This window comes from Pecten maximus, chromosome 6, assembly GCF_902652985.1.
Source record: "Pecten maximus chromosome 6, xPecMax1.1, whole genome shotgun sequence".
Lineage (NCBI taxonomy): Eukaryota > Metazoa > Mollusca > Bivalvia > Pectinida > Pectinidae > Pecten > Pecten maximus.
Window position 1 is genome coordinate 28,441,684 of NC_047020.1, and position 16,408 is coordinate 28,458,091.

Genomic DNA, 16,408 nt, shown 5'->3' on the forward strand with positions numbered 1-16,408 from the left:
GGTCAGGTGAAACGGCACCTGGTTCGTGTTCACCATGACAATACAACAGCCATTGGAGCAGGTGAGAGTAAAGCCAACCATCGATATGTCTCCCCGGAACATTACAAACTCCCGCTCAAGATGGTATCGGATGAAAGGGATGAGGAAAGAAGAAAGGCTGCTGAGGAGAGAAGACGCGGGCCTCCTCAGTTAACACAGGTTTCGCGAGTTAATGTTATTGTCGCACGGGACCAGGAGGTCATTATTGATGAGCAAGGACATGGTGCAATCCAGGACGATCCAGTGTGGCACCCCCGTTCTAAGGAGTCGCATCTCTATAATGTATATGAGGACTTCGACTTTGATGTGTTTTCTGCCATGTAATGTACATGTGTGAACGATTATAGACCTACATATTTTACGGAACGCCATTCCCATTTTTAAGTATGTTATTCCGTTTTGATGGGAAGATTATCGCAAACCGCAGTGCAGCATACATGAAGTAGAAGTTGTTGACATTTATAATAGTTCTATTTTGATACATTTATAGTTTTATGTTCGTTGATACGAGAATCTCGGAACAACAGTATGGACAGATTACTTTACTTCATAATGATTCCTGTTAAGTATGAGATTTCTTTGTTTTCTAGTCTTTAGAGTATTCCATATTATTGATGATATTTACTCATTTACACATTAGTCCCTCCATTTTTATATTGTTGGTAAATTTTATAGATGTTATTGTGTTTGTGTAATTTGCAGGTTTTTGCTTGTGAAAATGTATGGGGCCATTGCATTGGCAAATGTTTCCAACGGATAACATTTGTTTTAAGGGGGGAGGAGTGTAAAAGAATTAAATCTTAAAGCAGTTATATCTGTATATACATCAGTATATTGGTAGCATGTATATATTACAGGAAGTAGGCTCTCATACGGGCACTTCAATCTAGGGTATACCAAAGTTAGGGAGTAAAACCCTTTTTCATTGGATCAAGACAGGTACCTTTTTGTGTAGGAGTTGGGTTTCCCTGGGTTGGGGTATAAAAGGCAGTGTCCCTTACAGTTAGAGTAGAGTCGAAGGCTTCCATGTAGCCGTGACTTCACCTCCCCTCCCTTAAAAGCCTCCATTCGGCTGCTCCCCTCCTCCCTGAGGCTACTCTACAGGGTGAGTATTAGGTCCCACCCTAGGCTAACAGTAGTGTATACACCTGTAGTGGCTGGGGCAAACGCAGTGATAAGGTATGCGTGGTGTGTGTAGGGGCTAGCGCTAGCTGCAGGTACCTAGCTAGACTGGCGAGGGAAGCTGGGGAGGTCATTAATCAAATCTATACATAGGCAGGCAGGGCTTGTTAGGGGACACTACACTGTATAATAGGTATATCTGGACTATACAAATTGCTGTAGCATGTTATATACAAATGTACCCAAATAAATATACATTATATATTTACATGGCCTTTTAGTCTGTCATTGATTCCGTATGTTATTATAAAAATAACCAATTAAGGTACCAACAGAACCCTGGATCCCCCGAACCTGGGTTGTGACAGTGTGCACACGTGTGGGGGAAATCCCTTACGCGTGTGACGGAAACGACGTTCTTTTTATAGTGAGTATACCACTAACAGTACAAGTGGGTATAAGTTAAAGGCAGTATAAGTACAGGTGAGTATCAGTACAGGTGAGTGTAAGTACAGGTGAGTTTAAGTACAGGTGAGTCACAGTACAAGTGAGTATAAGTAAAGGGAGTATAAGTACAGGTGAGTATCAGTACAGGTGAGTATCAGTACAGGTGAGTATCAGTACAAGTGAGTATAAGTACAGGTGAGTATAAGTACAGGTGAGTCACAGTACAAGTGAGTATCAGTACAAAAATAACCAGTGAGTATCAGTATAAAAATAACCAATTAAGGTACCAACAGAACCCTGGATCCCCCGAACCTGGGTTGTGACAGTGTGCACACGTGTAGGGGAAATCCCTTACGCGTGTGACGGAAACGACGTTCTTTTTATAGTGAGTATACCACTAACAGTACAAGTGGGTATAAGTTAAAGGCAGTATAAGTACAGGTGAGTATCAGTACAGGTGAGTGTAAGTACAGGTGAGTTTAAGTACAGGTGAGTCACAGTACAAGTGAGTATAAGTAAAGGGAGTATAAGTACAGGTGAGTATCAGTACAGGTGAGTATCAGTACAGGTGAGTATCAGTACAAGTGAGTATAAGTACAGGTGAGTATAAGTACAGGTGAGTCACAGTACAAGTGAGTATCAGTACAGGTAAGTATAGGTACAGGTGAGTATCAGCATAGGTGAGTATCAGTAGAGGTGAGTATCAGTACAGGTGAGTATCAGTACAAGTGAGTATAAGTACAGGTGAGTATAAGTACAGGTGAGTCACAGTACAAGTGAGTATTAGTTAAAGGGAGTATCAGTACAGGTAAGTATAGGTACATGTGAGTATAAGTACAGGTGAGTATCAGTACAGGTGAGTCACAGTACATGTGAGTATAAGTAAAGTGAGTATAAGTACAGGTAAGTATCAGTACAGGTGAGTATCAGTACAGGTGAGTCACAGTACAAGTGAGTATAAGTAAAGGGTGTATAAGTACACGTTGTAATATCTTCACAAACAACATGTCCGCTTCCCAACTTTATTCAACTTCTGGTTGAGTACATACTAAACAACAGATACGGAATCCGGGTACAAATTTCCGGATTTACTATAATATATTGCACAGGTGAGTATAAGTACAGGTGAGTCACAGTACAGGTGAATATCAGTACAGGTGAGTATCAGTACAGGTGAGTATCAGTACAAGTGAGTATAAGTACAGGTGAGTATAAGTACAAGTGAGTATAAGTTAAAGGGAGTACATGTATATGTACAGGTGAGTTTCAGTACAGGTGAGTATCAGTACAGGTGAGTATCAGTACAGGAGAGTCACAGTACAAGTGAGTATAAGTTAAAGGGAGTATCAGTACAGGTAAGTATAGGTACAGGTGAGTACAAGTACAGGTAAGTATCAGTACAGGTGAGTCACGGTACAAGTGAGTATAAGTAAAGGGAGTATAAGTACAGGTGAGTATCAGTACAGGTGAGTATCAGTACAGGTGAGTTACAGTACATGTGAGTATAAGTAAAGGGAGAATAAGTACAGGTTGTAATATCTTCACAAACAACATGTCCGCTTCCCAACTTTATTCAACTTCCGGTTGAGTACATACTAAACAACAGATACGGAATCCGGGTACATTTCCGGATTTACTATAATATATTGCACAGGTGAGTATCAGTACAGGTGAGTATAAGTACAGGTGAGTCACAGTACAAGTGAGTTTAAGTAAAGGGAGTATATGTACATGTGCATATAAGGACAGGTGAGTATCAGTACAGGTGATTATAATTACATGTGAGTATCAGTACAGGTGACTATAATTACATGTGTGTATCAGTACAGGTGAGTGGTCCTTTGCTATTACCATTATTCCTATTAATTAACATAAGTCGTATTCACGTGACAGATACACACTTAACCACATAGTTACACTATTTTTAATTGATGTTTATCATTAATGAAAGTACCTGTATGTTCTAATGTAAACACGAAGTCCTGATATATTAGGATTGTCGTTTATCGCCCACTCCTTGTTATTGTCTGAGTCTAGTGGTGACACTGCCAGGTGTCCCTGTGTGTTTTATATAAAACACTTAATTAGTACTTAGGTTGAACACAACAACTTGAAAGGCAATGTCACCCAATTTGTGAAACAGACATTGACGAAGTTTTTTAACGATAGAGATTGTTATTATAGCTGTATCAATGTCCGTCTCGTCAGTGGTGGAAAGTGACGTACATTGTAATAAACGCTTTGATGACGTCATGACAAAATGTCTTTGTCGTTCTTTGCTTATTGTTAAAAATCAAATCAACAAGTACATTAATTAATAATAGTTTCGTTAGTGTATATGATTTTCTGTAATTGGCATTTCTTACTATTATTATTAATATTTTCCAATTATCAGATTACAATTACATTTCAATACAAGTTAATTTGTAAAACTCTCAAGTTAAATCCTGAGTTGAATTGTCATACATATATCTCTCAATAATGAATTAACGAGACACTTATCTAAAGCTAATATTTAATTTCAACTAACAACAGTTGATATCTGTAAATATCGAAAGAGGTATAGTTTAAATTCATGGTAACTGATAATTGTTTATCATGTAAAATGTTTTATTAAATTTCTGCCTGTGAAATATATGAAAATTATCAAACTGATTTCCAGTAACACGAGACAGACTTTGTCACGTTTTATCTTCATTAAATATCTACATCCAACTACACTGCTTACATAGATAGTGGAGTAAATATCATGTTTTAGGAATTGATGATCACGAACTGGAATTATATGTCGTTTTTTTTTGTTTTTTTTTCCTTTGGTTTCGTTTTCTTTTGTTTTTTTTTTTTTTTCAATATACATGTATATATATACAAATATCATACTCGTGAAATAGATTTAATATTAAACGGCAAACCATTAATATCCAGTGTATAATTTCAGCTGATGGTTGGTGATGTATATATTTATGCTAATAAATGTTAAAGTTAATGACAGTATATGTTTGTTAATGACATTATAATTACATGAGTTAATGACGAAGTTGATGGTAGCTGATGTTAGATACTATCAGTTAATAAAGATGTAAAGGTTCAACTTTCATGGTCGCCTAGCTTGCTATTTTAGATTTATCCGGTTACTGAAATATTCCAGTATATTTGCTATTATTTTTTTACCAACGAAACACTTCATAAACTGTCTAAAAAGTGATAAGGACACAAATTCAACCAGATCATAGATCAACTGTGGAAATGTTTATTACATATTGTATGCTAATTCCTTGGCTGTACGACACGACATGAGTAATTAATGCGTAGTATAAAAACGTAATGTTACCTGACGTTTACCTACAATGTTAAACTATTTTTCCCTACGCAATGAAGAACAGGATAGATAGGGAGAGTGACATTTATTAATTCAAAGCAATTATGACGTCTGTCCGTCACAACACCATCTTATTTGTTAATAATAAGCGTGTTGGTGTGGTGCGCAGTCCGAGACGGTATTCATCACCTAAGTACGACAAAGAATGGCTCTACTCTGAGTACGATTTAGACCTACCTAACCTTGCGGATGACAAAGACTTGTAAAACCTTATAGTGATATTAACTAATATCTTATCTACGGATTAACAAACGTCAGCATGTTGATGCACACGGCTTTTCTAGTGATCACGTGTATAGCTTGTGTTCTTTCCTTCGCAACTTATACTGTGAGGATTCCAAATGGAGAAAATGTAACATATACAAACTGCAACAACGAGGAAATAGTTTGGCAACAAGTCGGACATGTTGCAAATGAACACATCCAGGGCGATCCATTTGATCGGAACGCATTTGGTAAGGTAAGATATCACACATGTTCGCCTGACGATCTCCATTAGGCAAGGTATGATATCACACATGTTTGTCTGACAATCTCCATTAGGCGAGGTATGATATCACACATGTTCGCATGACAATCTCCATTAGGCGAGGTATGATATCACACATGTTCGCCTGACGATCTCCATTAGGCGAGGTAAGATATCACACATGTTCGCCTGACGATCTCTATTAGGCGAGGTAAGATATCACACATGTTCGTCTGACAATCTCCATTAGGCGAGGTAAGATATCACACATGTTCGCCTGACGATCTCCATTTGGCGAGGTAAGATATCACACATGTTCGCCTGACAATCTCCATTAGGCAAGGTAAGATATCACACATGTTCGTCTGACGATCTCCATTAGGCGAGGTAAGATATCACACATGTTCGCCTGACGATCTCCATTAGGCGAGGTAAGATATCACACATGTTCGCCTGACGATCTCCATTAGGCGAGGTAAGATATCACACATGTTCGTCTGACAATTTCCATTAGGCGAGGTCAGATATCACACATGTTCGCCTGACAATCTCTATTTGGCGAGGTAAGATATCACACATGTTCGTCAGACGATCTCCATTAGGCGAGGTAAGATATCACACATGTTCGCCTGACAATCTCCATTTGGCGAGGTAAGATATCACACGTGTTCACATGACAATCTCCATTAGGCGAGGTAAGATATCACACATGTTCACCTGACGATCTCCATTTGGTGAGATAAGATATAACACATGTTCGTCTGACGATCTCCATTTGGTGAAGTAAGATATCACACATGTTCGTCTGACAATCTCCATTTGGCGAGGTAAGATATCACACATGTTCGCCTGACGATCTCCATTAGGCGAGGTATGATATCACACATGTTCGCCTGACGATCTCCATTTGGCGAGGTATGATATCACACGTGTTCACATGACAATCTCCATTAGGCGAGGTAAGATATCACACATGTTCGCCTGACGATCTCTATTTGGCGAGGTAAGATATCACACATGTTCACATGACAATCTCCATTAGGCGAGGTAAGATATCACACGTGTTCACATGACAATCTCCATTAGGCGAGGTAAGATATCACACATGTTCGCCTGACGACCTCCATTTGGCGAGGTATGATATCACACGTGTTCACATGACAATCTCCATTAGGCGAGGTAAGATATCACACATGTTCGCCTGACGATCTCTATTTGGCGAGGTAAGATATCACACATGTTCACATGACAATCTCCATTAGGCGAGGTAAGATATCACACGTGTTCGTCTGACGATCTCCGTTAGGCGAGGTAAGATATCACACATGTTCGTCTGACAATTTCCATTAGGCGAGGTAAGATATCACACATGTTCGCCTGACAATCTCCATTAGGCGAGGTAAGATATCGCACGTGTTCACATGACAATCTCCATTAGGCGAGGTAAGATATCACACATGTTCGCCTGACGATCTCCATTTGGTGAGGTAAGATATCACACATGTTCGCATGACAATCTCCATTAGGCGAGGTAAGGCATTACACATGTTCGTCTGACGATCTCCATCAGGCGAGGTAAGATATCACACATGTTCGTCAGACGTTCTCCATTAGGCGAGGTAAGATATCACACATGTCCGCCTGACGATCTCCATTTGGTGAGGTAAGACAATGTTAGGTCTATATAACCAGGTGTGACAATGTTAGGTCTATATAACCAGGTGTGACAATGTTCGGTCTATATAACCAGGTGTGACAATGTTAGATCTATATAACCAGCGCGTATAGTTACTGGCGGAACTAAACTCACAAGTAGAGTAAAACTTGATCTTGAAACAGGCTGGCTTCCCTTAGAGCAAAGACGTAAATACCACAAAATAATTCATTTCCATAAAATGGTTCACGGTCTCCTTCCTCAGTATCTACAAGAAATTCTTCCTCGACGTAATAATAGCATCCATGATCACAATACTCGTGTTGGAAATAACTTTCGCCCTCCTCCTTGTCGCACAAGTCTTTACATGAAATCCTTCCTGCCATCTGTAATCCCTTTGTGGAATTCCTTGCCAGATGCAATCAAAAGTGATCCGTCCATAACTAAATTGAAAAGTCATTTGAATAAACCACGCCACAAAGTTCCACATTACTTCCTTAGCGGTAATAGACTGGGTCAGATTCACCATGCAAGATTAAGGATGGAGTGCGGTCCACTAAAATTTTATCTATTTCATAAAAATCTTATAGATAGTCCTCTATGCATGTGTAATCATGAAGATGAGACCAACGAACATTTCTTATTACGTTGTCCACTTTTCGCGCAGTTTCGCTTACGTTGTTTTAGTGCTCTAAACTATCCCATATCAACGAACTCACGTATGATGAAAATCTTTTGATTTTTTCCAGTGTTCAAGAATTTATAATTATTTCTAGAAGATTTGAATGATTGTTTTTATTTTTTTTTATTCTTTATTGTTTGCCAAGTACACAGCTGTTACAGCAGGTTGTATATCTCATGTCATGGCATAAAATTCCTCTCTAATCTTTTTCTTCTGGTCTTTTCATCTCTCCTCTTTCCGAATTTCCCCATTTTTCATTTATTCAAGTATTACATTGCTCACTTACGTATTCTCCCACTTGCTGCCGTTTACTCAATGTGTCATAAAAGGAAACGGATTAATATAAGTCTTATACTTGTTTCCGAATCCTATTCACATTATGATTGTATGATTGTGTATTGTATATGTATGAATTGAATGAATAAAATAAAGTTTATATTAATGTTAGGTCTATATAACCAGGTGTGACAATGTTTGATCTATATAACCAGGTGTGACAATGCTAGGTCTATATAACCAGGTGTGACAATGTTAGGTCTATATAACCAGGTGTGACAATGTTATGTCTATATAACCAGGTGTGACAATGTTAGGTCTATATAACCAGGTGTGACAATGTTAGATCTATATAACCAGGTGTGACAATGTTAGATGTATATAACCAGGTGTGACAATGTTAGATCTATATAACCAGGTGTGACAATGTTAGATGTATATAACCAGGGGTGACAATGTTAGGTCTATATAACCAGGTGTGACAATGCTAGATCTATATAACCAGGTGTGACAATGTTAGATCTATATAACCAGGTGTGGCAATGTTAGGTCTATATAACCAGGTGTGACTATGTTAGGTCTATATAACCAGGTGTGACAATGTTAGGTCTATATAAGCAGGTGTGACAATGTTAGATCTATATAACCAGGTGTGACAATGTTAGATCTATATAACCAGGTGTGACAATGTTAGATCTATATAACCAGGTGTGACAATATTAGGTCTATATAACCAGGTGTGACAAAGTTAGGTCAATATAACCAGGTGTAACAATGTTAGATCTATATAACCAGGTGTGACAATGTTAGATCTATATAACCAGGTGTGACAATGTTAGGTCTATATAACCAGGTGTGACAATGTTAGGTCTATATAACCAGGTGTGACAATGTTAGGTCTATATAACCAGGTGTGACAATGTTAGATCTATATAACCAGGTGTGACAATGTTAGGTCTATATAACCAGGGGTGAAAATGTTAGGTCTATATAACCAGGTGTGACAATGTTAGGTCTATATAACCAGGTGTGACAATGTTAGGTCTATATAACCAGGTGTGACAATGTTAGGTCTATATAACCAGGTGTGACAATGCTAGATCTATATAACCAGGTGTGACAATGTTAGATCTATATAACCAGGTGTGGCAATATTAGGTCTATATAACCAGGTGTGACTATGTTAGGTCTATATAACCAGGTGTGACAATGTTAGATCTATATAACCAGGGGTGCCAATGTTAGGTCTATATAACCAGGTGTGACAATGTTAGGTCTATATAACCAGGTGTGACAATGTTAGATCTGTGTAACCAGGTGTGACAATGTTAGATCTATATAACCAGTGGTGACAATGTTCGATCTATATATATATATAACAATGTGATATTGTTACAGGTCTATATAACTAGGTGTGACAATGTTAGGTCTATATAACCAGGTGTGACAATGTTAGATCTATATAACCATGTGTGACAATGTTAGATCTATATAACCAGGTGTGACAATGTTAGGTCTATATAACCAGGTGTGACAATGTTAGGTCTATATAACCAGGTGTGACAATGTTAGGTCTATATAACCAGGTGTGACAATATTAGGTCTATATAACCAGGTGTGACAATGTTAGGTCTATATAACCAGGTGTGACAATGTTAGGTCTATATAACCAGGTGTGACAATATTAGGTCTATATAACCAGGTGTGACAATGTTAGATCTCTGTAACCAGGTGTGACAATGTTAGGTCTATATAACCAAGTGTGACAATGTTAGGTCTATATATATAACAATGTGATAATGTTACAGGTCTATATAACCAGGGGTAATTTTACCTGATATTTCCTTTGATCTTTCAGGTGTTTGTGTTATCATTTGGTTAATCTGTGTATCTCCCATATTTTCTATAAATGTGTGTTAATGTTCTGTTTTTAGGCGTTTTATAACGCAAATCGTGCTTGGACGGTTCAACTGTGCAGCGATGACTCGGACGGGGATGGGATATCCAATGGTGAAGAGCTCGGCTTCCCCAGCTGTAGTAGCAGCGATGTAATGAAATGGCATACTAAACCAGAATCGGTCCTTCTCACAAAACCTTCCGGTCACCCAGGTAAATATGTACCAGTAACGAGGGAAATACCTGCCATTCTGAAAAGGCTGGAATTCCATGTTAGGCTGAATTTGTCAAGGAGTTTATCATAAAATGAGCTAGCAACATCCTTGTCAAGTCCTTTAGTTTCAATTAATTTGCAGATAGACTGTCGTTAAGGACAAAAGAAACGTAATCACTTGTTCAAGGAAATCCAATCCACTACATATTCTTCTGCATTAGAGACATTTCGTCATTTTTACTTAAATGTACAGCGAGACCATTGTGAATGTGAAGATTTAAATATCCCTACCTAGATATGAACATTGTGAGATTCCATTTTTTCGACTGAAACATCACTTCTTTCCCCATCTATGATTTTAAAATAACACATTTCTTTCTGTGTTCAGTGGCTTGTTTGTCACAATTTGCCTTAAAATCTCATCTGATGATGATAATTACAAAGTTGTCGGCCGCGCAAGTAACAGTACGCTTGGAAGATTTACGGCCGTGATTGTGATCTATTTATTTAAGAAATAATTAACGATGATTCGTGTATTATTGCAGGATATACAACGAGGACGAGGATATTTTGCAATTGAATTAATAACGAAGGCCGCAGGCCTGAGTTATTAATTAAAATTGCAAAATATCCGAGTCCGAGTTGTATATCCTGCAACAATACACGAGTCAAAGTTGATTATTTCTATTCTACTATGTACTGTTTAGTTCTGAGATCGACCTCTTTCTAATAGAAAAACAGCAAAGAAACCCCGAGAAAACCTTGTAATTTATTTCTTGAGTATTGCATTATTTGTTGATGAAATATACAGGCAATACAGTACTACGATCAAGAGCATCTATCATATGGCATTGATTTTGAAAATAAAAAAAAAAAGGATAAAAGAAAAAAGAAAAAAAAGGGGGGCCTCCGTAGGATTTCGAACTCGCGTCGTGATGAAAACTTATTGAAAGACTAACCCATTAGCCCACTCGACTATGGTAACTTTTCACAAAAGAGGATGAATATTAGATATATAAAATTGTTGCAGCCGTGACTCCCGACCGTGTATTATTGGCACGAGCGTGTATTATTGGCACGAGCGTGGGTTATTGGGAAATAATACATGGTTTTAAACCAATCAAAACTGGCGTTGCATAGCAAACATGGTAGAATGTATTTTTATTTATGTTTTAAGGAGAGAATACTCCCGGTTCTCATTTTTAGAACGTAGTGTAATAGTTTGATTTAATATAATCCTAGAAGGATAAATATATCTAACGAGACGTGTATATCGTTCACGGACATCTTCTCCTTAAACCGTTCCTTGAGTCCCAGTTTAAATTTTTTATTTGTTAATTGTTTTCTTTCTTTTTATTGGATTAATATTTCAGTTCTCTTCTAGCTCATACTACGCTTTCAAATTGAATGTCTTTGTTTTCTTAAGTAATAGTATGTCCCATCCGACATATAGCCTCCGACTGGCTACAATTTAACTTGTAGCAAGATAATTTTGTATTTATATATTAATTATATATATGTCGATGTATGTTACAGGTATGTCGATGTATGTTACAGGTATGTCGATGTATGTTACAGGTATGTCGGTGTATATTACAGGTATGTCGATGTATGTTACAGGTATGTCGATGTATGTTACAGGTATGTCGATGTATGTTACAGGTATGTCGATGTATGTTACAGGTATGTCGATGTATGTTACAGGTATGTCGATGTATGTTACAGGTATGTCGATGTATACAGTGTGTTACAGGTATGTCGATGTATGTTACAGGTATGTCGATGTATGTTACAGATATGTCGATGTATGTTACAGGTATGTCGATGTATATTACAGGTATGTCGATGTATACAGTATGTTACAGGTATGTCGATGTATGTTACAGGTATTTCGATGTATGTTACAGGTATGTCGATGTATATTACAGGTATGTCGATGTATACAGTATGTTACAGGTATGTCGATGTATGTTACAGGTATGTCGATGAATGTTACAGGTATGTCGATGTATGTTACAGGTATGTCGATGTATGTTACAGGTATGTTTCTTTGTGTTACAGGTATGTCGATGTATGTTACAGATATGTCGATGTATGTTACAGGTATGTCGATGTATATTACAGGTTTGTCGATGTATGTTACAGGTATGTCGATGTATGTTACAGGTATGTCGATGTATGTTACAGGTATGTCGATGTATGTTTCTTTGTGTTACAGGCATGTCGATGTATATTACATGTATGTCGATGTATGTTACAGGTATGTCGATGTATGTTACAGGTATGTCGATGTATATTACAGGTATGTCGATGTATGCTACAGGTATGTCGATGTATGTTACAGGTATGTCGATGTATGTTACAGGTATGTCGATGTAAGGTACAGGTATGTTTATTTGTGTTACAGGTATGTCGATGTAAGTTACATGTATGTTTATTTGTGTTACAGGTTTGTTGATAAGTTACAGGTATGTTTCTTTGTGTTACAGGTATCTGTGAACCAAATGAAAAAACTCCTATTGACGTCGATTGTGACTTTCAAAACCAGAACATCCCTGCAGCGATTTGTCCTTCGACCGCAACAGCGAATACAGGTGGGGTACTTTCGCAATACACTCGAATTAAGGCGACGCTGGATAGCATGAATCTGTCTCAGATTTTCTCCATATGGTCAACTCTGGTCCAACAGAGGATGAACTTTGGTTAACGGAAATGTACTACGACCCGAATTATTGTTACATGCCCAATGATTATCATATCAAGTTTAAGGATGCTGGCTCTGCAGCTTCTAGCTTGACCATGATTGACCATAAGGCAAGAATACTCCAATTAATCACTGCATATAAACTAAGACATGCTAATTTTCTTCACTTTTGACGTAAATCATGACATTTTTTTTTTTTTGATCATAGCGTTTGAGCAAATATTTATAAAAAAATTACTCCAGATGTCATCCAAGGCGAAAATTGGAATTGTTTTTAAAGCATGCATATGCAAACATTTTTGTTTAAAAATCACATGTTTCCATGGAAACGGAATCATCTGCTTTACTAACTGTTTATATTTTTCTGCGATAGCTGTTAAACGGAATCAAATTTTTCCTTAACTGTTCAGCGACAATCACTATTTCTTTGCTAACATTATAACAGTGCTCATGTTTTACTTGCTAATTGTTTAGCAATGTCTATTGTTTTCTTACTAACTGTTTAACAGAGTAAAATGTTTCTTAATTAAGTGCTGCGTGAAGGAGAATGTTTTCCTACTAATTATGTCCCCTTCCTAATTGATAAACCTAGTTGAATAGTTCCTTGCTCCATTTTAAGAAGTTAGAAATATATAACAGTATTAACTGTTAAACACATTCGAATGTTTTCTTACAATCAATCGAGTGTTTCCTTAATAAGCGTCCAACAGGGACCCGATATTTAATCTGATAACTCTCTAACTGTCGAATGTTTCCTTAATAACTGTCAAACAGAGTCAATGTTTCCCTAATAACTGTTAAACAGAGTCAATGTTTCCTTATTAACTGTTAAACAGAGTCAATGTTTCCTTAATAACTGTCAAACAGAGTCGATGTGTCCTTAATAACTGTCAGAGTCGATGGTTTGCTTAATTATTGTTAAACAAGCTCGATGCTTTGCTTAATAACTCAAAGAGTCGGATGTTTCCTTAATAACTGTCAAATAGAGTCGAATGTTTCCCCAATAACTCTCAGAGTCGAATGTTTCCTTAATAATTATCACACAGCGTCGAATGTTTCCCGAATAACTCTCATCCAGAGTCGAATACGTCCCTAGTTAAGTCCAATGCCAGCGTACCCATTCTTAGATCTCCATGACGAATGTCACCCTTAGAAATGGCAAAGGTTGTATCACTTGTAACTATTGAACTCTGTGGAATGCTAAACATGGTTGACATCTCACTATCAAATTACAGCATTGGGTATGTCATTGATAGTTAACCCGTCTATAGAACTGTTTTTAAACAATTGCGCTTGACTACGTCACTGTATTTGCAGCATGCACAATATCTTGCTTAAAAGAATACATTTTATGTTATATTACTCAGAGAATGCTTTGCTAAAACCAGTCGCATTTATTTGTAGCCCCATAAATACGATGATGACAGTGAGGAGGATCTAGACCACCAGATTTTTATTCGCCAATCAGCTGTCGCGAGTGGCTGCGCACGCACCTGGAAGTGTGACGTAACCGTCAGAATCTAAAAAAAAAAAAATTAAAAAGGAAGTCAATATACGATCTAATATTGGAGCAAAGTAGGAATCATTTAGTTGTTACAGTTATATTGAGAGATTATCTCATATTGCATGTACATGTCTACAGAAAAATATCGTGTAACTAAAACCGTGTCATCAAACAGCTCCCGTATTACACAATGAATACTGAGAAGTATTGCTTTATCGAGAGATTGAAGGAATCGAGGGGTTATTTAGGGTGTAATACGCTCAACCGGAGACATTTACAAACTGTTGTAATTGTTGTGTGGTATAAAATTGTTGTTAGTATTTCCTGTGGAATATTGAGGTTCACTAAATAACTTTCACGTTCAAGCGTTTTCTTTCAAATACTGTCTTCAGTTTTAAAATCAAGCTAATGCAATTTTGATAATGCTCGTAGGAATCATTTTCAAAAATAAATCAATGTTTGTGCACACGTGTTGTTTATTGTAATTATGAAATGAATAGACACGGGACATGATTTGTATGGAAACCGATATATAGAACGAAGCCGGCTCGGACTCATAACAGCGAGATGGATGTGGTATGATGGCTAAATGACCGAAGAAAATGAAATTGCTTTCTCTAAAACATGGCATACAGTGACGAGGGGTGAAAGAGGAAAATACACTAAAGTAGATAGGTATAGAGACAGAGGGAGATCTCTTACTCTGGCTAACACATTCTACAGAGAAAGGTCTCTTACTCTGGCTAACACATTCTACAGGGGAGAGTCTCTTACTCTATCGACTACATTCTATAGACGAGAGTCTCTCACTCTATCGACTACATTCTACAGATGAGAGTCTCTTACTCTATCGACTACATTCTATAGGGGAGAGTCTCTTACTCTATCGACTACATTCTATAGAGGAGTCTCTTACTCTTTCGACTACATTCTACAGATGAGAGTCTCTTACTCTATCGACTATATTCTATAGAGGAGAGTCTCTTACTCTATCGACTACATTCTATAGAGGAGAGTCTCTTACTCTGTCGACCAAATTCTACATAGAACGGTCTCTCTCACTCTACGGACTACATTCTACATAGAACGATCTCTCACTCTATCGACTATATTATACAGTGGAGAGTCTCTTACTTTATCGACTACATTCTACAGAGGAGAGTCTCTTACTCTATCGACTACATTCTATAGAGAAGAGTCTCTTACTCTGTCGACTACATTCTACAGATGAGAGTCTCTTACTCTATCGACTACATTCTATAGAGGAGAGTCTCTTACTCTGTCGACTACATTCTACATAGAACGATCTCTCACTCTACCGACTATATTATACAGTGGAGAGTCTTTAATTCTATCGACCATATTCTACAGTGGAGAGTCTCTAATTCTACATAGGAAAGTTTCTTACTATATCGACCATATTTTACAGAGAAAAGTCTCTGTTCTATCGTGGTCTCGACACTGAATTCGTTGACCACGAAATTTAGTACATAAATGCTAGGTTATCACTTGGCCTCAAAGTCTACGATATCCACGATTTTGGTGAAACGTGGCGAGCGTTAGTAGTCGTCGGGTCGTGGCAGATCGTCAACAGAGTCATATTGGATTCGTATCCAAAAGCTACAGAATGTAACATGACGTAGTGAGAGCGTACGATGGCGAAGAACGGGGATTTTTACTTTTTTTTAACGATTTGTTTGAATCGTGGATTTCGAAGACATCATGGTCAAGTGTGAACCCAGGAAAATGACTATGACAACTGCGATTGGTTAGAGGAAAAAACATATCTCCAACAATTGGGGTGCCTAGAAATCAAATTCTGTTCAAATACTATGCTATTTAAAAGAATTAGACAATTTTCCATTTGTATAAAGTACATCTTCTATAAGAACAGCTCAATCGGAATTGTAATTTATCAAAATCTAAAAATTAATAAATCTGAGATACGACCCTAATTACTTATTAGCACTCCATGTTGGAGATACGTCCTTGTCTGAAATGTTCCCGTCTTACGGCTACCTG

At 37.5% G+C, this 16,408-nt stretch overlaps 1 protein-coding gene across 2 annotated transcripts; it reads left to right on the top strand.

Annotated features, from left to right (window-relative positions):
* The first annotated feature begins 2,034 nt into the window (after positions 1 to 2,034).
* LOC117329447 (temptin-like) lies at positions 2,035 to 14,852 on the top strand. Of its 2 annotated transcripts, none has more exons than XR_004533202.1 (4): positions 2,035 to 2,049; positions 10,003 to 10,177; positions 12,668 to 12,772; positions 14,287 to 14,852. XR_004533202.1 is itself a non-coding variant. In XM_033887398.1 (4 exons), the coding sequence occupies exons 1-4, from the start codon at positions 5,247 to 5,249 to the stop codon at positions 14,292 to 14,294; spliced, it is 489 nt and encodes a 162-aa protein (XP_033743289.1). In that variant the 5' UTR covers positions 5,053 to 5,246; the 3' UTR covers positions 14,295 to 14,852. The 2 variants fall into 2 exon arrangements, 1 of the variants encoding a protein (XP_033743289.1); XM_033887398.1 differs by lacking the exon at positions 2,035 to 2,049 and adding an exon at positions 5,053 to 5,447.
* Positions 14,853 to 16,408: the final 1,556 nt, after the last annotated feature.